The sequence below is a fragment of the Coenobita brevimanus genome, chromosome 24, assembly GCF_032717465.1.
Source record: "Coenobita brevimanus isolate Jiangsu-jjx chromosome 24, ASM3271746v2, whole genome shotgun sequence".
Lineage (NCBI taxonomy): Eukaryota > Metazoa > Arthropoda > Malacostraca > Decapoda > Coenobitidae > Coenobita > Coenobita brevimanus.
In genome coordinates, this window is record NC_136977.1 from 61,120,125 (window position 1) to 61,143,090 (window position 22,966).

General features: G+C 38.6%; 1 protein-coding gene across 14 annotated transcripts in view; it reads right to left on the minus strand.

Annotated features, from left to right (window-relative positions):
* Nucleotides 1–22,966, minus strand: part of LOC145393515 (uncharacterized) — a 1,158,665-nt gene that overhangs the window by 55,041 nt on the left and 1,080,658 nt on the right. For 13 of the 14 annotated variants that reach the window (XM_080267654.1, XM_080267659.1, XM_080267660.1 and 10 more), the window contains 3 exons: nt 17,390–17,477; nt 16,605–16,721; nt 9,301–9,414 (listed from right to left, as the gene is read on the minus strand). In XM_080267654.1, coding sequence (XP_080123780.1) covers nt 9,301–9,414; nt 16,605–16,721; nt 17,390–17,477 — 319 coding nt within the window. The remainder of the gene's footprint in view (nt 1–9,300; nt 9,415–16,604; nt 16,722–17,389; nt 17,478–22,966) is intronic. The other variant, XM_080267655.1, reaches the window with a different exon arrangement.

A 22,966-nucleotide genomic window follows, 5' to 3' on the forward strand; every position in this document is an offset into this window, starting at 1 on the left:
TGGAAGCCAGCACTTTCCTTGTGGGATGAAATCAGTGGCAGCTTCAGCTTTTCCAGCCTCCATTTTTTTTTTTTTTATAACCAAATCTTGTAGTTTCATTGGTAAGGTCTCAAAGCAAGTAACATATAATCATGTTCAACTATGAAACTATCCAACAAAGTCATAAAGTGTCTTCAAGGCTGTATATAAAAGATTCTGGTAAAGAGGATTTATACTCTACTGTATATGTTACATCAACTGCAAATAACAGAAAGCTCACTGCTTCTGTAAATAACTAGCCATGTCTGACAACATTTCCTGGTATTCATCATCACTCCATGCTCTTGTCTTAGGAGGAACATACACTACTGCCATATCTCTCTTGCTATTCGCTCCAGTTTCTAATTTCATATTTATCACTTCGGCCCTGCCTTCTCCCATTTTCACGGTATCTACATTTATGTTTTTCTTCACTGCTATCATCACTCCTCCTCCCATTATTTCTTTTCTGTCTCTTCTCCAGTCTGTATTTACCATCTCCCATATGAACATCAATATCTTCTCTTAATTTGGTCTCTACAAAGCACATAACATCAGGTTCATGTACCCTCAAAAAATCGTTGATTTCCAGCCTTGCCGATATTAAACCATCAACATTAGTATATGCCACCTTCCAATCAATTTTAATGTTTTTTGTATCCTCTATTCTTCTTCTCACCGCCAGTACCACTTCCTTAATTTATGATCCATGACTCTCCAATAAAACACTGTCTTCTCTTCCTCCGCTGTCTTCATTTTTTACTTTTGCTTCCTTTACTACTTTATTTTAGCTCCTTCTTCCTCATTTGCATCTCTCCTTATCCAAACATTTTTGAACCCTTCCTTGTCTGATAATTTCCATGTTCTACTGATAATTTCGTTTACTGTTGTCTGAGACTTAAACTTTACCTTCAATGGCATTGCCCCTCCTTCTTCGTACTTTCCTAACCTAAACACCTCTTCAATCTCTTCTTGAACTTCGTTGTTTTCCTCCATGATTACTGATATTATTTCTTTAACTTTACTCAGTTCTTCTCTTTCTCTTTCTGATCTTATTGTCATACGTTTTTCTTTTACTCCTGAAATTATTACACATTTTTTCTTATCTGCTACATCCCTAACTAAATATTCTCTACTTCTCAGCACCCTAACCACTTCCCTCTCCACCTTTTCCTTGCTTTATTGTTCTATAATCTCTTTCAAATTTACATTTCCCTCTTCCTGAATTTTCTTCCACCCCTTATGCTGCTCCTTGATTTCTTTAATATGCTCGTCCTATATTCTTGATTTGGATTCATGATCATCTAATTTGCTTTTCATCCTGTCTCTTTCTTCTTCCAACCTCTTATTCTCCCTCTTAAGCTGTTTTTTTTTCATTTGAGGCTGAATCATTGCTCACTTTTAATTCAATAACTTCTCTTTCTTGTTCGTCACTACGTGTACAAATTTTTTCCAGTTTATTTTGCAGACTTTTCATCTCATTTTCCTGCTCTATGGTCCATTCCTGTAACTCTTTAATTACTGCCCATACCTTTTTTATCTCCTGGACATTCCTCTCCACTGTTTTCTCTACACCTGCTCTTCTTGTTTGGTTCAACTTCATTCTTCCATTTGCCACATCCTCTTCAGTAAGTGTGTGTGTGTGTGTGTGTGTGTGTTCTTACCTTACCTAATTGTTCTTACCTAACTGTATCTTTACAGGAATGAGTCAAGCTCGTACTGTCCTGTGTCTTAAACCATATTTATCATACATATCCTTAAATTTGTGAATTGTTTTGGCACACACTATTTCATTCAGTAGTGCATTCCACTGATCAATTGCTCTGTCTGGGAAACTGAATTTCCTCATATCTTTATCACTTCTCTTCTTATGCAGTTTTTTGCAGTGTCCTCTTGCTGATGCTTCCCCATAAGTTATTTTCTCCTTCCCTGATATGCATTTATATAGCATTATCATGTCACCTCTTTTCCTTCTCTCCTGTAGTGTTGGTAGATTCAGTTTATTTAGTCTTTCTTCGTAGCTTAGATCCCTTAAGCTTGGTATCCATCTTGTAGCGGCCCTTTGAACTTTTTCAATCTTGTCTATGTGTTTTTTGAGATGAGGACTCCAGACTACTGATGCATACTCCAGGGTTGATCTGATGAATGATGTTATTATCCTTCTTAGCATGTCTTCATTTATGTATGTGAATGGTATTCTCATATTTGCAAGCAGTGTATACATGTTCCGTACCTTCTCACTGATGTGGTCAGCCGGAGATAGTCTGTTATGTGTGTGTGTGTGTGTTCTTACCTTACCTAATTGTATCTTTACAGGAATGAGTCAAGCTCGTACTGTCCCGTGTCTTAAACCATATTTATCGTACATATCCTTAAATTTGTGAATTGTTTTGGCACGCACTATTTCATTCGGTAGTGCATTCCATTGATCAATTGCTCTGTTTGGGAAACTGAATTTCCTTACGTCTTTATCACCTCTCTTCTTATGCAGTTTTTTGCAGTCTCCTCTTGCTGATGCTTCTCCATATGTTAAGTAATCATTTATGTCTATTTTCTCCTTTCCTGATATGCACTTATATAGCATTATCATGTCACCTCTTTTCCTTCTCTCCTGTAGTGTTGGTAGATTCAGTTTATTTAGTCTTTCTTCATAGCTTAGGTCCCTTAAGCTTGGTATCCATCTTGTAGTGGCCCTTTGAACTTTTTCAATCTTGTGTGTGTGTGTGTGTGTGTGTGTGTGTTCACCGGGTCGGTCAGGATCACTTGATGGTCGTGATCGTCAGCTTTTACCCTCCCGGAAGGGAGCTGAGAGCTCATATAGTCCGATCTAAGGGCAAGGCTGTGACCTTCACACACGCACACACCCGTCCCCTTGCTCAAGGGGGACAGTAACCACCCACTTCGTCAGTGAAACTTTTCGCAACCTGAGCGAGGCGCGAACTCCCGTCCACCAGTTGGCAAGCGAGAGCGTTACCACTGCACCAGCGAGCGGTGTGTGTGTGTGTGTGTGTTCTTACCTAATTGTTCTTACCTAATTGTATCTTTACAGGAATGAGTCAAGCTCGTATTGTCCCATGTCTTAGACCATATTTATCGTACATATCCTTAAATTTGTGAATTGTTTTGGCACACACTATTTCATTCGGTAGTGCATTCCATTGATCAATTGCTCTGTTTGGGAAACTGAATTTCCTTACGTCTTTATCACCTCTCTTCTTATGCAGTTTTTTGCAGTGTCCTCTTGCTGATGCTTCTCCATATGTTAAGTAATCATTTATGTCTATTTTCTCCTTTCCTGATATGCACTTATATAGCATTATCATGTCACCTCTTTTCCTTCTCTCCTGTAGTGTTGGTAGATTCAGTTTATTTAGTCTTTCTTCGTTGCTTAGGTCCCTTAAGCTTGGTATCCATCTTGTAGCGGCCCTTTGAACTTTTTCAATCTTGTCTATATGCTTTTTGAGATGAGGACTCCAGACTACTGATGCATATTCCAGGGTTGGTCTAATGAATGATGTTATTATCCTTCTTAGCATGTCTTCATTTATGTATGTGAATGCTATTCTCATATTTGCAAGCAGTGTATACATGTTCCGTACCTTCTCGCTGATGTGGTCAGCCGGAGATAGTCTGTTATTGATAATCACACCTAGATCTTTCTCTCTTTCTGATGTGTATAGGGTTTTATTTCCTAACTTATAACTTATATCCCAATCAGGTATGTGTGTGTGTGTGTGTGTGTGTGTGTGTCAAGAGAAGCAGGAAAGAATGAGGGACATTCAGAGTGCTGAGTCATTCCCAACTCGGTTCTATACCAGTCCTTTGGTGGTTACCATGCTTCTAATAGTCATGGAATATTTTTACTTCAGTGTCAAACTGTGGGATATTGTAATGGCATATACCACTGAAATTACTTAACTGTCACTTAGAAAAATCATAACCAACTATAATGATCTCATAAACCGTATAATTTTAGGATATATGATTGTATACTTGCTACCCAAATTTCAGCCCTTCACAGCTTTGCATTGCAGAAATTTTGTTTGGTTTATTGGACACTGTAGCCTACCTCTTGTAAATATTAGGGCCTGCCTATATCATTAACATCAATATTTGTACCTACAGTCTTTGTATTATCTGAAATTTAATATTTTCTAAATTTAAGCATTTAAAATATTGCTCAGAAACTCATGGATGCACATTAAAGGAACAGTCCTAATAGAACAGTCCATGCTTGTTTACCAAATAATTCCTTTAGTAGGAGAGCAGTGCTTGTTCCATCTGTCCATCGCTAATATTTGGGAATATGAACAATACTGAATTAGAGAGGTTAAATGTGATAACTCAAATTCAAAGGCAGCTGAATTAATTCAGGAACTGCTTATTAGCCTTCTTTACCAGTGTCCTATCCTAGGAGCTTTAGCAAATTCGTTTCATTCCCTATATACAGTATGTGTAAATATATAGAGTATATATATATATGTACAGTGGAATTTCGAATTTTGAAAGTTTATAATTCGACGATTCGAATTTCAATGCGTTTTGGAGTGGTCCACCTACCTCATTTTTCAATGCAATATCGTGTTTTTCGATGCTCTCAGCGCCAGACTCCAACCAAAATAAGCAAAAAATAATATCTCTGATGTGAACCAAAATGCTAGAAGTGGAGGAAAATTATAAAAAAAAGTATGAGCCTAACCAAATATGTGACATGTGTCAAAAAGAGAATGAAAATCAACATCATTTATTCATGTGTGAAGCATACGAAAATAAGGTTCCGAGACAATTCACCCTCAAGTCAATTCACCGTCAGATAATTCCCCATCAAAACATAGACGTAGCCAAAGGAGAAATGGCAATACAGGAAAGGGCAGAAATACACTTGCTGACAAGGTTATAAACACTTCCTGGCAGTATGGCAATACAGTGCAGAACTACAGTTACTTAACCACAATTATAGTTCATAAAGTTTGAGGGGGTGTGGGCAAAAAATCATGATTTTACATACTTAGGTTTAGAGGCTCTGGACCCAAACTAATTTTTCCCATAAGAAGTTCGGTATAAATTTCGATGATTTGAATTTCAGGGTGATTTTTAGGCACCTATGCCCATCGAAATTCGAATGTGCATATATATATATATAGACAGATTGATGAGGAGAGTGTATGTGAGTGAGGTGGAAGGGGGGAGAGGGAGGGGGAGGCCAAGGATGAGATGGAGGGATGGAGTGGAGAGGTATATGTGAGAGCAGGGTGTGAGTTGGGAGCAAGGCAGTGAAATGGCAGGGGACAGGGTGACGTGGAGGCGATTTGTTTGTGGCCACACCGTACAGGATTAAGGCACCTGGCAATAGATATATATACAGTATATATAAATATATATATACTGTACAGTATATATAAATATATATATAAACTGTATATATAAATATATATGTATATATTATGTACAGAGAGAGAGAGAGAGAGAGGGAGAGAGAGCCTCTGTGGTACAGTGGTAAAGTGTGCGTGTTTGTACACTGAAGAACAAGGGTTCGTGCCCACCAGGGTAATAAACTTTGGGAGCATTCACTCGGCCACGTACTGCATTGGCGGACACAAGGGGTGCTGTGGTTGAACCAGTGTCGCATACTATAAAGTATGCTTGCACTCAGTTGGCTTGCGCGGGCCAATTACACTTGGTTCACAGACTACAAACACATCCAAAGCCACTCCAACACTACAATTACACTTAGAAGCACTTCTCACTGTAAATACAATCTCTAGTTACTAGACAGCCTAAGCCACTTGGTAGAGATACATTGGCTGTATCGTCCCCATTTCAGTAGGGATAGGCTGGTCCTGCAGTGGACACTCAAACGGCTGATGAGATAAGAATTATGTGCATATATATATATATATATATAGATATAGATATATATACCTGTATATATATATATATATATATATATATATACAGTAAATCCTCGTTTTTCGCGGCTTGGATGTTCCGCCAAAACCTCGCGAACCATGAAACGTCGAAGTGTGAAGTTAAGAATCAATGGGAAAAATTGAGGAGCGTTCCGGTAGGACACGTACCTACCCTGTCAGAAAGTACTATAACACCAAACAGGCCCTACCCAAATTTAAATGAAGAGTGTTTGCTACTGCTAAAACAGCATAACAATAAACGTGTGCCTGAAAAAACATTAAAAATGTTATAAAGAGCTGCAACACCAAAAATCCTTACCAGAAATAAAGTGAAGACTGGCTTGAGTGGCAAGTGAAGGTGTGTTGAGAGTGGATGGGCTAGTTCCCGATGTCACTAACCAAGGAAAAGGTGCCACTTTCCACCAGATTATTTAATTTTCGACATCAAAGAGGGTCAACTAAATCCTGGTCATTTTATGTGCCCTCTTTGTCACTAAAAGGAAGGGAGAAATTCTGACAACATTATTTTACTCACTGCTACTAGGAAGAGAGGCTGTAATATAGTCAAATAGAATAAAAAATTGGTGGGCTGAGTCTACCCTATCTGCAGTGGGACGGTTATTATTCATTCATTCCTTAAATATCGATAAGCTTTTTTTTACATCCATTTCAGGTATTTGTCCACCAAAACAAAAATAAATAGTGTTACGAGAAACACATAACGATTCTTTGTTAAGAAATAGTAGCACAATACAGATGAAGATTGTATGTTACAATCACAAACAATAACAAGAAATGGAAAAAGAAAATGGAAAAAGAAAATGGAAGAAGAACAGATATACAATAGTAGACCATCATCGAGCATTTGGTATATGGCTAGAAGTGGGACCTTACCATTAAATGACATGAAAATACAAACTGGTGGAGAAGTAGCCTGCAAGTAATGTGGACATGAAAATGAAGACTTGAAAAACTTTATGTTAAGATGTCCAAAAATTATTAATGAACAGATGAAAGCAGTAGAACTACAGCAACCATATCATGAAAATGAGATACAGGTAATTGGCCAATATTTATTTCATAAAGAAAAAATGGAAGAGAAGAAGGAAGTCCTCTATAATATTAAGAGAAAAAATTATTAAAGAAACAAATTAGAAAACAAAAAATGAATATGGTTAAAAGGAAAGCAGCAAAGACAACAGTAACAACAACAAAACAATAGACGATAGAAAAAGAAATTGCTGACAAAATGACATCTATTTCAATGAATTGGTCAGGAAAGAATAAGAAGAACACATCAGGAAGTGCCGTTGCGAAGGCAATACTCTCATATACCAACTGAACTGAACTGAACAAACTCACATGTGTCTACTGCCCAGCTGGACCTGCTGTGTACTCGTGACACGGCTGAAGAGCGTACGTTACGATCATAAACAATAACAAACTCACGTGTGTCTACTGCCCCACTGGACCTGCTGTAGAAAGATCATGGAAAACTGTTGCATAGAAAAATGGACAGTGCCTAGACTGAGCATCGGTAAGCATCGTCTGCTGAGTGTCGGCTTCCGGCTGGGAGCATCGAAGTGTGGGGAAATTCGCGAATTGTAAGACAACTCAGAAACTTTTTTTTGCGCGAAAAACAAGGTATCGAAGTAAAATGCATTCAAATACGAGGATTTACTATATATACATATGTATACAGTATATATATATGTATATATATATATATATATATATATATATATATATATATATATATATACATATACAGTTTTCTTACTCAGAAAGACGATACGGATGTAGATGTGAAACCAATTCTGCTATGTTTATTAGTAATATAATGAAATGACTGTGTGTAGGGGACTGCTGGATGGAAGACCAATGTATGCATGTGCAAAAAAAAACAGTCTAAAGTATTCATTCATGAGTGTGATATTTTTTATCAAGTGTTTTAGTGGCTTTAACAGTCTATAGCTTTGCTAACTCTCATAAGTTTACCCAGATGTGTAAACCAGTCACAACAGTTGTTACTTTTTCGGGCCTAGGACCAAATTAGGCTCACCAGCTATCTAGCTATGTAACAGATGACACTCTGAAAGTCCCTCATTTAGTAGCTGCCACTACTGCATTTATTCTTTTTATTCCTTTTATGTAGCCATCTGCTTTATCACTGTAGCATTTATTCTTTTTATTCCTTTTATGTAGCCATCTGCTTTATCACTGTAGCATTTATTCTTTTTGTTCCTTATATTTAGCCATCTGCTTTATCATTGTACTGTAAGGTATATCTTTAGAAATTACATCAGTAAGCTCAAGGCACTTTTTTCCAGCTTTGCAGGATGCCAAGTTAACATATTACTTGTGTATCTTGAGGAAGGGGTGTACAAATAATTTCACACAGGGCACCAATGACCACATAATTCACATAAACAATATGATCATTCAGTAAAAGTTACTTTAGAGCTGGTTTTAACTTGTACATAACAGATACTGCAGCTAAAAAAATAATAATAATAATGAAAAGTGAAGCACCAAAATAGGCAAAATTATTACAATATACCATCAGAAGTAAAACCCAGTACCATTATGATACTGTACTAAAATTTCATTTCAAAACTTACGACAGTACAGTACTGCACATAAACTTAATTTAAATTTACAAATCTGTTGTCTCCTCAGAGAGTTTCCTCTGAGTTTTAGTAGGGATTATTAGATTACTGAATTTAGATAACATACAATTACATTACTATACTTGATGGGAGCAAATGACATTATATTTCATAACTGCCTTTATGTTAAATTGCTCAAGTTCACTCCATCTTCCAAATGACCATGATGAGAAAAATCATCAAACCATGTTACCATATTTTTCAATCTAAATCATCACTGCTTACTCTGGAAATACAATGAAAAGTAATTTTCCAGCTATTATACAGAAATTTTCCACAGTTATATCATCAACAACAACAAGAATAATCAAATTTTTTTTTAAAGATTTGTCCTTCTCAATAATTTTAGTTAATTTACCTCAATTATACTCCTAATTACACTGGATTATTCAGTAGCTGCTATTATCTCAAAACTGTATTTTATTCTTTCCTTTATAATTACTATAACCCAATGTCATCAATGCTCTCACTGCTCCCAGCAACATGAGTTATCTTCATGTGAAACTGATCCCGTCATCAACCTATTCTCAATTCCTTTACTATACCTGCAACTGTTACTGTCACCAAAATATCCCTGATGTTTTTACTATTAGCTTATTTTTTACACTTTTACACGAACAACCTATTCACTACACTTGCACCACTGCCCTTTTTTTTTTTCTCCACTTATTTCCTACATGCTACTTTCAAGCCTTAGTACTTACTAGGTCTTGGGCGTCGCTCTGGCTTGGTGGTGGGGGCTGGGGTGTGGGTGGCAGGTGGGCGGGAAGTCCTCTTGGGGGAGCGATTCTCAGGCCCCACACTCACTGATCGACCACCTGATAAGGAGAGGGTGACCATAATGTATTGTGGCCTCAGACTGTGAAGGTTTTACAGTACTGTAAAGCAATCAGACTGACTGCAGTACATTCACTATTTCCATTCTGTTACAAAAGGAGTTGAAAAAGAGAAAAAAAGTACAATGTAACTCCTATGGAAATTTGGTGACATTACAATACATGAGTGCTCATGATAGGCAAGAAAAGTGCATGATTAAAAAAAAAAAAAAAAAAAAAAAAAAAAAAATCACAGTTTCATGCCAAGTTATAAGAAAACAAAATCACAAACTGTAGTCTTCAAAGCTTAATATAAGATCTAGTCTAATTATTTTTCTGCAATATACAGTGAAGTAAATGAACAAATAAATACAGTATACATCAATTCAGAAAATATATCCTCTGACTTGCCACAAGAAAAAAACAAAATGCTTCAATAAACCACCTTTGTCAAAAGAGAAAGCTCTTCACAATCTTGTTGCACATATATGCTACTGGACTGAGCAGTTCATCACAACACAGCCATAATGTCAGGGAAAGTGGTGTGGTAACTCAGTATGACTGCACCATTTTGCAAATACTCTCAGGCATGTGTGGAAAAATTAGAAATTATGACAGCAGCCCCTGTATTGCCTATCTGCTTGGACAAGTTAGGCCATCATGTCCCCTGCCATATTTCAGTGCTTTGTACTTACCTCCACCTCACAAGGGGCACCACAAAGAGTTATCTATTTCTCAACCCCAGGCCTGACACAAAAGTCTCAGCTGTGATTACGGAAACTTGGATGAAGAGACAAGTGAACAAAGTGGACCTGGACAGTGTTCCATTCAAACACAGCAAAAGGAAGCTACCATGCTAGTGCTACCCCGCCACATTTACAGAGACCATGCTGCAAGGGCTGGTTTCTGGACTGATGTGAACACAATCTCAAGAAAATATAATTGTCAAGCCCTCCAATGTGTGGACACAGTCACTTTGTGTGATGAATTACAGACCCAGGTGTCACGTTCATATTGTATGTCAAAATAAACGGTACAGTGATCCCCTGGTTACTGCATACTGGTTATAGCAGATTTCATTTTCACTGCAAGATGAAAATCTGCACTCCTGCTGTTACTCCGCAATTTTTGGGTAAAAAAAACTGCATTATCATGCACATTAGCTGGTTTCTGCCCACAATGGTAGTGCAATGCCTGTGGCTTCTGATGGCTTTAAGGGATTCAGAGATGAGGCCCTACTCTAGGAGTTAATCCCTGGTGGTGGAGACTAGTAACTCTTCACCCCTTAGACTCAGAACTCATTACCTCAACCCCATCTCAGGTCTCTCCATGGTTTGTGTTTCTCTCTACTGTGCCGTTTTCATTACTTTCTATTAATCTAACCATGTCTAGGTATGTTTCTGATATCATACCAGTACGTATTTCATTGATCTAATAAGTTTTAAAAGGAAAAATTTGGGCTTGCACTTGGGACACCAGGTACCAATTAGGATCTCTCTCTTTCTCTGCATTCGTTGTTGTGCAGTTTATCATGCACCATGCTCGGTACCAATTATGAGCAATATCCAATGGATCACTGTATAACCATATAAGACAACATATCAGTATGGTACAGTCATGATTACCAGTCTCTGACCAGAAAGTTAGTCAAAGTCGTGGCCAGATGTAAGCTACGCAATCAGACACACTCAACCATCGTTCCAGAAAAGTTTAGTGCTTTACTGAGCAATTTTCTAAGCATCTGTGAAACACTTTTGGTTCACATATTATATTACTTTTTCAAGTAATATATATGGACTTTAAGATACAGACATGAAAGTTGGTCATAGCTGTTATTTTTAGTGTGTAATAAGTGTGTAATGCTATTTGACATTCATACTATCTTTTATTAATCTGGTTACTATTTCACTGACCTATTTTTTTTGGCAAGCCTTTAACCGACCTGTTGACTACCACAGCAGCTGGCATCCACACGACACATTCTAATTATGCTTTATAATACTTATATCACTGACAAAAAAATCCATTACTCGCTACTTTGAACTAGATGTTTTTTTTCTAGTGGCAGGCCCTGTTACCATCCACTGGGAATGGTTGCACTATTCCTACACGACATCTTAGTTGCATGCCTCCTCTGGTCAAAATGTGTGCCAGTTAATGCCATTAATTCATAAATGATTATTATCTACAATGTCAATACCCACACATAGTGGTACATGTCTGTTTACTTGATGGAAATTGCCCAATTGTAGACTGACTTAAGAAATGTCAGCCCCTGTCAATAAACGCAGATTACTATTTTATGGAGGAGAAACCCTAATAATATGGTAATATCTGAGATATGAGGAGTATAATGCTTCAAATCACCTCGTTACAGTTCTTTGGCCAGCCTAGGAGTGTACGGTAGAGGCTGTGTTCAAATGCATGGCTCATATGTGGTCATAACACCCCCTGCCATGCATCTCTGGTCAGAGATTAGTAATCATGAGTGTACACCCTCCCAAAAAAGTATCGGCCTTCTAATGGCATGTATCATTCTGAAACATGGACGAAGTATTGTGAGATATGGGGAATCCTGCAATTATAAGTGAAAATATTATCTTTGGTAATTATTGGAACTTGAAATCGTACAAAAATTCACTTACTAGGTGGTATATGTTTTGAGGCACCAGATTTATAGATTCAGGTGTGTCTGTAGAACTCGCTTATTTTCAGGACCATCGTACCCTAAGAGGTTGAAACTTTTTGGGAGGGTGTACATACACCTTATAGGCACAGGATCTGAGACAGCAAATAAACCCTTTATCATGTTCTTTTGTAAGTGTGGACATTCCCTTTCAACACAACACACACACATTCCAGCCATATCAGGGAGTTAATCGAATCCAGAGCTGAGAATGTCTTGCTATACAACGGGTAAAAGCAGAAGCAACATACAAGAGGTCTGAACTATAACTTGAAAGGTCAGACAGGGTGGATCTGGTTGAACTATGCCTTGAAGAACACTGATTTCTGTTTTTAATATAAACAGAAATTATACAGCACAATATACACAATAATGTACATTAATTAAAGTTGCACTCCACATTATACAACACATAATGTCACACTGTCTGACAGTAACACACTTGAGATGACAAACTTTTGAGACTTCAAATGTAAACCAATTACTGCTCTAACTGGTAACCATATAATTAAGCTCCATGATGTGATCCATGGTGTCAAGTTCTAAGGGTGGCTGGAGTTTATTGCTCACATAATTCTGCTCAGGGATGGGTGACCCATCCCCTGTGCCTTCAATGTGTAGTCTGAGAGTCTAGTGCTTTGGCTTTTCACTCCTGATAGGGCAACATAGGACTGACTGGATGGATGGATGGATGGTACAGTACTGATTAAGTTGTTCAGTTACTTGTGCTGCAGGTATACAGGATCATGAGGTTATTTAAAATCATCATCATCCACCTACAGTTTACTAGTATCTGTATATTGCTCCAAGGAGCAAAAATATAATACACAAAGAAGTCAAACCCTATTTACCTTACAGGATGTACTGGGTGCTGGAGAGGGATGCCTTCACACAGAGGCACTGACATAACCAGAAATATCCCTCAACTCCCCCCCAGTTCCCCCCAAATGAGGACGGTGGAGTGCAGAGGATGGGCGACTTCAGTCTACAGTCCACCAGGCTCATGTTAGGATGATCCCTAGGATCACAACAACAAAAACAACAGCATGTTGTGGAGGCTCCTCACCTTACCAAGTCCCCTACTTGAGCAGTCTCTTTCCCTCATCCTCTACACTACTCATCTCTCTAAGGCAGGTGAGCACACAACACACAAAGGAATAGGCTGGGGGACACCAGCACTGTAGAGCAAACAAGCAAAAGAAAAGAAAAATTCTGTGCTACCAAATGCATATTCTTACAAAAAATTACTGTAATACAAGCCTTCAAGAGCATTTCAAACAACATTTTAATGGTATACAGTACTGGAGTTACAGTCTCTCTCTTCTTGACCTGTGGCTGTGCTGAGATTAAACCCACCCTCCAACTACACTTAAGTGCAACCTGAGTGCAAAAAATTTGGCTTTTCTCATGAAGTGTTTTCATCATTTCCTACGAACCCTTTTATCACATTACACCAAAATGCTGGATCAAGCAATTCATTGTAGAATTCAACTTAATTTGACAGAGTAACTTCCTCTACAATTACCCATGAATGACATAAGTGTTATAGCATAATAAGCATAAAAATATAAATGTTAAATTTAACCTAATACACTGTACAGCAAAGATTTTTCTGGTTAATTTACTCAGTTCAAGTATGAGACTTCCATGTTGGGCAGCCTTTAGATGAAAGGAAAATTACTGACTTAAAAAGGCATGTACTGTACATGGTCAGTAACAAGACTGTGATATATGAATATAAAAGTGCAACAAGTGAAGCTTATACAGAAAAAAAAATAATGACCTACAGAAACCTAACTGATCAAGCTCTTTGGCATGCAGAGGGCATGACCTCAACTCAAACTCTCAGTTATACATAAGGAACTAATACTGCCAATATTTCTCTGCCACTGATCATCCTTTGTCTCATAATTATGTGAGATGTTGTTCTATGGTATCCTCTTTGTACATACAAAAATGCCAAAAAAGCTAATCAAAGGATCATAGACCCTTACCTATGGCAAACTGTTGTACAGTCCATAAGAACATCAGATACACTTAGGTAAACTACTATAATAAAGTTCAGCTTGTTACTTTATGACAAACTGCCATAATTAAAATTCAGTCAACTGTCAATCATACACTGTTCTCAACAATTCCTTAAAGTCTACCTTGTCATAAAATCTTTACTGACAATAAACAGCAACTTGAAAGTTTTTAGTGTACAGTACATGAAAAATATTCAGTGCATTAATGGACTATGTAGAACAGTCCCTAATTTTATGCCTGAAGGATCATGCTTGGAAAGTAATTATTAATTCAAAGTTATGTACTCTACCTGCTAAAGTTGGTAACAGAAGATATCGATTACATCTGGGGGATTAGGGGTAGTACAAAGCTGGGAACTAAAACTATGGCAATGATCAATGGAGGTGCTCTATCATCTACAAAAAAGACCATTGATTCATTTTCATCAGGGCATCAGTATGCACTGCAGTTATTTATAAAAGATGATACAAATGAGATTGATTTCTCCAAGCAAACCATGCATCATAACAGGAAAATTCAGTTCACAGCTACTGAATATTCAAAGTCTTAATGAAAGGGACATATTTTTGCATGAGTCTCACTAACATCACAGTTTTTTTTTTTTTTTTCTTTTTTTAATTAAAATATTCTAAGTAAAGTTTTTAGGTGTTTATTGCAATTTTGGTTACATTATAGTGTAATCTGAAAAGAGCAATATAATTGAGGAAAAAACTTTAGGGGAACTTATGAGTTACTTTTCTGTTTCTTAATGATAATTTAACCAGGCTTTCCAGGGAAGGGCAAGGTATGGGGCTCGTACCTACAGAGGCCCTACAGTCCTTGGTGGGGGGTGGCCTGGCGGCAGAGGAGGCGCGGAGTGCCTTGCGTTGCCCGGGGCCATCTGAAATACAGGGGTGGCACATGCAAGGCAGAGGCTCTACCAGGCCGTGCAACAGCGGCAACAAAGGGCACAAGAGGAGACTGGAAAATACAGATACTCCAACGATTCCTAGAGGTATAGTTATGCCTTTGACAACAATACCCAATTTTAGTCTTCAGTTCAGCAGAACATTTTCATACCAGTTTCTTCCATTTGGCTTTAAAAAAATCAAAACTATTTATTTAGCTACTGCAGCTCCAGTATACAGTAACTTGCACTGTAATTTATTAAAATAATATATCGCGATATCCATACACAGTACCTTCTACACTATAGCTTCAATATTCTTTACCATGACGAATATTTTGGGTTAGTGGTTCCAGATCTACAAAAATGTCTTGCTTAGGAATGGCACCATAGCCACTACGATGATTATAGCTGAAAACCGGGAGTTCACTGAGCAATTAAGTAGTATCATGTGAAATCAAACATTCATTCAAATATTATTAATGTGTTAATTATAAATTAAAATACTGAACCAAGCTCCATCTGGTAACTGTTCGAGAGAATTTGGAGCATTTTCTTAACAACACACTAAGAACATTATTATACCTCACATCTGGAATCTTTAAGGGTGGGAACATAAGGAGACTTCTAACATACTAAACGACACAGGGATTTCTATCCAGCATTATAGAAAAACTTTTGTGTCTTGGCTGGCACAAAAGCTGTTTTAACATAAAATATAAATGACTAGCAGTAAATTATTCTTAGTTTAGATATTTACACATTATGATCTACATATTATGTGCTGAAAAAATACATTATGTACTTCATATGCACTACAACTACTGGACAACTATGCACATACTTAACAGATACTTAATCATACATATAATATACTATAGGCATACAGATAACTGGTAACTGTGACAAGATATTCTGTCACCAACACCTGTCAATATATTATCACCATGAATCTTAAAATTTAATTGAGATGGTAATGCTAATTATTCTAAACTAGAATTATATGGTAATTACTTAGTACTAAAGTTATATTATGATAATTACACACAAAAAGTATCAATGTAATTTAGTATATCTGATGGGTTGTTTAAAATTTCCTTTGATGGCCTATGCATTGCCTGGAAGAGGTTGCAACACTCAGCATGCCACAAGCAATACAAGACCACACAGCTGGCTGCTCCCTGTATGAAATTGCATCTTTAAACACTAACATGAAAATCTGAAAGGAATATAGATTCATCACTGCACTGCAGTCATTTACATATGATCTGTACACAAGCAAAGGATAAGCTAGTAAATTTATGGAAGCAGAGAATAGCACACAACTGGACCAAAACTGTGAATGTCTACACTGACTGCAAAACACTGACTTCTCTAACTGGTTAATATAATAAACATTCACCAACTTACCTTCATTTCGATGATGTTGATCATGCACACGAACCTTGCTTCAGTGAACTAGGTAAATGTAATACATGATCAGATGTTCATGTGCATATCACTGGCATACATCAAAGTAATTCAACTTTGCACAAATACAAGAGATGCCTCAGTGGTGGTTGCTGTAACATATTCATCAAACTGTGACACTACCTTTCATTGGGCTTGTGACTGGCGGGGTCCTGTGCGCTGAGCGGCGGGATGACCCATCAGGGGGGGTGAATGGTTCAAGCTTGTCACGTGACGGCGAAGTGATCAAAAGACCGTCCTCTGAGACCACAACACAGAAAATGGTCAACCAACACAAGGCAAGATTAAAATAAAAAAAATTTGGGTCAACGAGGCAGAGGCACGTGGGGCATGTCATCAAAACTGATCAAATTAAATAATCAGTTAATACTCAAAACAAATACAGTATATGCAATTCAACATTTTATCCAACTCATTACAGAATAGTTTATTCATTAATGCTACCCCCCCCCAAAAAAAAAAAAATTATAAAGTCCAAGCAATATTCTTACTCCCCACACGCTTGTGCCAAGATGACGGTAAGAGGGAGCTTTCTGGAACCAAACATGCAAATCATGCTACAGCTACGAGGCTCCACCATTGCAGGGAGCACAAATATTTAATTTTACATTGATGACACTACATATCTCTGCTTCCATATTTTTAGGTTATTAAACTGATAAATGCTACAACAAAAAGCTACTGAAGTATACCAGAACAAATACAGTATACATTACTCTATCAAACTAGGACAACACCTTGTTAATGATAACCAAAGGTAGGTGGGATACTGAATCGGCTAAAACATAATATGTAAAAACAATGAAAATAAAAGAGGTGAGGGTAAACAGGACAAGAGGTGTATGAAGGAAGGTGAATTAAGGTATGTGAGTCCCCACATGGGTGTGGTGGCAATGAGGTGATCAAACCTGTGGAGGTGGTGGTGCGGTCATAGTGGTGGCGAGGCGTTGACTCCTTGGACGTCTTCCCATCTGATTTATCACCTGCTTTCTGTGCCTGCCAGAAAAATATTATACAGGCAATGAATTATCTCAAAATTACAATACCTCTCAAAAGTTGCAGCATCCTATTCATATGTATACAGTAATATGAGGCCCTCGGAGTTTGAAGGGTGAATCAAATAAGTGATTTTCAAGATATCCAAATTTGAAATTATGTTCTGTTTATCTTTCATGTGTCTCAGTAAACAACTACAGTACTGTATACGATTATGTGGTCTCAAAACATGGATAAAGTTTGTCTACATTCAGGGTATATAAAAATATTTTAGGTTAAAGTGGCCAACAAGGATCCATTGTCATTAAAGCTGATTACATATAAGCCAGTTTTAAAAGGTCTTGTGTTTAAGAGAAAGCATATAGTGAGAGTATGGGAAGCAAAGACATGGAGGAAACTGAGAGATGGAACAGAGGGTTACACATAGATAAGACAAGAGAGATGAAAGGATTAGTAAAAAAAAAAAAGAGTAAGAAGAGAGTGGATGAGGAGTATGGAAGGAATTTGAGTGTAAAGTGGAGGGAATGTAAGAAAATGCTCAGCAAGGAGGTAAAGAGAGTTAGACAGGGTGATAATGGAGGTACAGTAGATGGGGAGTGAAAAATAAAAATGGCAGATTGTTAGTGGAGAAGGGAGAAAAAGCGAGCAGATGGAGAGAACACTTTAAGGAATTACTGAACATAGAGGAGGAAAGTAGTGTGAGCATAAGTGGCTGAGGAATGACTGTGAGAAGGAGGGAGATGAGAAGGGAGGATGAGATCAATGGGATGGTAGTAGTGGAAGTAACGAAGAGAGTCAAAATGGGGAAAGCCCTGGGAATTTATGGAATATGTGGAAGCATGGGGAGAGACAGAAGAAGAATGGATATGGAACACGTGCAGATTGGCCTGGGAGGAAGGTGGAATCTCAGAGGACTGGAAGTCAGGTTCAGTATAATTATTCCACTATACAATGGACAGGGGGAAAATGAAGTGTTATTCCCCTAACTTACTGACAGTTAGGGGAATAACAGGAATTAGTTTGAGAAAACCAGGTAAGTTTTAGGAAGGGAAGAGGTTGCGTAGATCAGATATTCATCCTGTGATCTTTCGTGGAAAAGCGTCTAGAGAAGAGAAAGAACTTTATGTGGCCTTCATGGATTTGGAGATAGAATATGGTAGGCTTGATAGACTAGGGATGAGGGAAATATTAAGAATTTATGGGGTAAATGGGAAGCTGCTGAATGTCCTGAAGAGTAGTATGAGAGCTCTAGGGCTGCAGTGCATGTGGATGGTGAACTGAGTGCATTTTTCTATCTGAATGTTGGACAGAAACGGGGATGAGTCATGTCTTCATGGCTGTTCAGTCTGCATACGGATGGAGCTATAAAAGAGATACAAGGTAGGGAAGTGGATGTTGGAATAACCCCAACGAGAGAGGGCAGTGTCTGGAAACTTCCTGTTCTGTTGTTTGCTGATGATACTGTGTTGTCAAGTGAAGATGAAAGGGAACTGCAAGGCTTGGTGAGTGAGTCTGGGAGTGTAGGTAGGAAACATAACCTAAAGGTGAATGTAGCGAGGAGTAAAGTTGTGGTCTTTGAGAGAACTTAAATCACTGAATGCACAGTCACGCTGGATGTTGAGGAAATGGAAAATGTGAGTGCATTTAAGTGCTTGGGTAGCGTGATGAGTAAAGGTGGAAATTTAGAGGATGAAAAGGTACAAGATGGAAGAAAGGTTGCTGGTTCCTTGAAAGCAGTGATAATGTTGTGATACCAACTCTAAAGTATGGATGTGAAGCTTGGACCTTGTTGGAAGGACTCAAGTCAAGAGTGAAAGAAATGAGTTACTTGAGGGAAGCATGTACATGGAGGGACAGCCTGACAAATAAGGAATTGAAAGAGTGGTAGGTGGGGGCCCTCACGATCCACTCACTCGATGTAGCGCTGCTCTCGGGTGTCTGCCCTTTCCTCTCCATCATTATTTCCTTTCATTCTCTTCAGTTTTTCTTTCCTTCATTCTTTTGTTGTCCTTCTGCCTAAGGGTGACTTTACACTCCCTCTTCTGTCTTTCTTTCCTTCATTCTTTCCACTTCCTTCAGCCTGTGGGTGACTCTACACTGAGTGACAAGCCAAATGGTTTCCTGTACACCAGGAAAGCATTTACTATGCTGGGTGGTAACCATATAACCAGATTTTGGCGCCTGGTGGTTTTAGTGGATAATTATTGCGCTCCAATTGGATTGCGCTGGTGAACGTTTATACCCAAGGGATGGTTCGGGTTGATTGCTCATATAATAACACTCAGGGATGAGTGAGGCTGGTCACTCTCATCTTAAATGTCAGGACCAACTGCCTAGCCCCGGGCTCCTACGCTCCTCATGGAGCAATGTAGAATTGGGTGATGGATGGATGGATGGATGGAAGTGTGTTGTGGTGTGGATGAGGATGTGATAGTATGGGTTAGGAGAAATACACTGAGGGGGTTTGGCCATTTGGAGAGAATGGAGAGCGAAAGACTACCAAGGAGTGTGTATGTAAGAGAGGTGGAGGGAGGGTGAGGGATGGGGAGACCAAGGATGAGAGGGAGGGATGGAGTGGAGAGGTATATCAGAAAGAGGGGGAGGGGTGAGCTAGGGGGAGGGTAGTAAAATGGCAAGGGACAGAGTAACATGGAGACAATTTGTTTGTGACCACCCCTTACAGAATTAGGGTATCTGGCTATAGTGTTTAAGAGTTTATGTCAAACTCTATGTCCAAACTTGGGTATAAGCATATGGGTGTGGTGGGGTGGGGTGGGGTTGGGATAATATTCTTAAGGTTAGATCTTTCTGTGATTCCAAGATGTCAGGGAGGATATTTAAGATTACAAAGTCTACAAGGTTAAGGGAAACACTGATACAGTAATTTGCTGTGGTCTGACTATTCTTATTTTAATAATGTGGCCAAGGAAGTATGTCAGTCTTCTACCATTAAATTATCTGAACTACAGTAACCCTAAGGCCTCTCTTTATGTGAAAAGGGATAATATAAGACTGGCTCTTACTTTTTTCTTCCTTGTTTTTAGAATCTGTTTTTGTTGTTGTTGTTACTGTGCTATCCAAGTTTGTCTGACTGAGCAGATGTATCAACCTCAGGCATGCACCCAACCCTACTGGGCTGTCCTATGCATTAAATCTATATTCCCATGCTGCTGACAGTGTCTCATTACAGTGAGGTGTGGGGATTAATGTGGATGTTTGGTTCCTGGGTGGGGTGAATGCAATGATCTGGCTGACAGCGCCTCCTCACAGCAAGGTTTGGGGATTAATGTGGAGGTTTGGTTCCAGGATGGATGCCACATTTGCATCTCCATCCAGTTAACAAGGACACCATAGCAGGCTTCACATCATCCCATCATTTGGGTATATGGTTACTATCCAACACTGTAAATGATTTCCTGTGCTACATGAAACCATTTAGTCTGTCACACTGTGAAGAGGTATGTGAAATGGAAACAGTAATAAATAGTGAAAGGAAGGATGGAAGAAATAAGAAGAGAGGATGACAGACACACAAAAAGAATGACAGACATGGAGGAAGATGTAGGCAGCACAACATCAAGTAAGTCGACGATGGGCACCCTCACCAACCATCATTATAATCTGTAGTGCAGGAACCCACAATCCATTCACCTTATGCAGTTCTACATATAGGCAACCCTGCACTGAGTGACAAGCCAAATGGTTTCCGATGTATTAATACTAACTTATTTGGCCTGGGTGGTTAACCATAGAATTTACCTCTGAGGACAGAGGAGAGAGAATACTGCTCTGTGACTTTTGAGACCGTCTGTCAACTTGCCCAAGAGCTATTTCTCTCTACTTCATCACAAGGTAGGGACTAAAATTGCCAGCCCTATAAGAGTCCCATTATTGGGAGCTCAATGATATAGATTACAAAAAAAAGTGGGGGTCGGGTGGGGAGGGGGGGCTAAAATTATCCCTATCTCCAAAGGAGGCTGACCATGTTTGAAGGCTATTATCCTTTTAAAAGTAGCATAAACAATGTGTAGTACATCATTAACTCAATCCATTACAGTACACAACACAAAAATGAAGCATGAAGGATTTGCATTTCTGACTTCAGAGGTCTCCTATAAGTTTCATATTTTCAAGGTTACTACGGTGCTAAAATATACATTATGAAAAATGAATCAAACAAAAAAGAAAATAGTACTCACAGTCAGAGTACACAGACACATAATCTGGTCAGAAAAAGGTATTATCTAGTGACTAGTCAGATAGTTAGACTGAACAAACATACAAATACAAACAGGAAGATACAAATACTACAAGAACAGAACTGGGCAAAGTGATGAGAAAATGGAAATCCATAGAATAGGATACTGAAACTAGCAGCTAATAATTATGAAGGGTGAGGCAATGTACAAGATCAGAGATATCTAAAGTACTTGTCGTAATGAGTAAAAGAATGAATCTGGGGACTCAAAGTAGGAAAACTGCAAGGAAAACTGAGGATATGTAATAAATATGAGGTATAAGAGAACAAAAGATTTCACCACTTCATTCTGATAATGTCATGGTCAACAAACACATATCACTGAGACACAGAAGTAAAATATATGAGGCCTGCATTAGACCATGGTGCTGAAACATGGGCTTTGACAGACAGACTGATGAACGTTCTAAGGAGTACTGATTGTAGAATGATATGATACATGGCAGGAGTGAGGTGGGAGGACAGAGTTTTGTGTGAGGAGGTAGCCAGCAGATGCGGGGTGAAGGATCTCAATATCATCTTGAGACAGAGGCGGCTTAGATGGTTTGGTCACATGAGGAGGAATGAGGAAGGGAGCCGTGTGAGAACAGCAGAGGAACTGGAGGTGGTGGGATGTCGACCGCCAGGAAGACCTAAGAAGACCTGGAAAAGTGTTGTAACGCAAGATATGGAAAGACTGGGTATTGGAGAAGGTTTAATCCAGGACAGGAAGCAGTGGAGAAAAGCCATCGCACGTCCAACCCCAGTTTGAATATGGGAACAGAAGGACAAAAAAAGATGATGATGATGGCTCTGATATGTTTTTAGCTTTTTTCTTCCAGTCAAACTTTACCCAGCTTAGGAGAAAGTTTCACACTGATGGGGGAAGATACCCTTTATTAATCCCCTCATTATGAGAGGCATTTGGTGACAAATAACCCCTGGATGTAGCAAGAAATAACTAAAAAAAAGATGTCATGAGCATGAAGGGATTAATAACTATTTATGAACAGCAAGGAACATAACAGACAATTAAATGCAGTGAAGAGAATTAGGAGATATACTCTGAGATGGTTTGGCCATGTGGAGAGGAAAAGAATAGAGACTGAAAGATTGATAATGACAGTGGACGTGAGTTAGGTAGAAGGGGGGAGGGGAAACCAAGGATGAGATGGTGGGAAGGGTGAAGGCACAGTAAATGAGTGATAGGAGTGTGAACTGGATGGAGGGCAGCCAGATGGCAGACAAGACA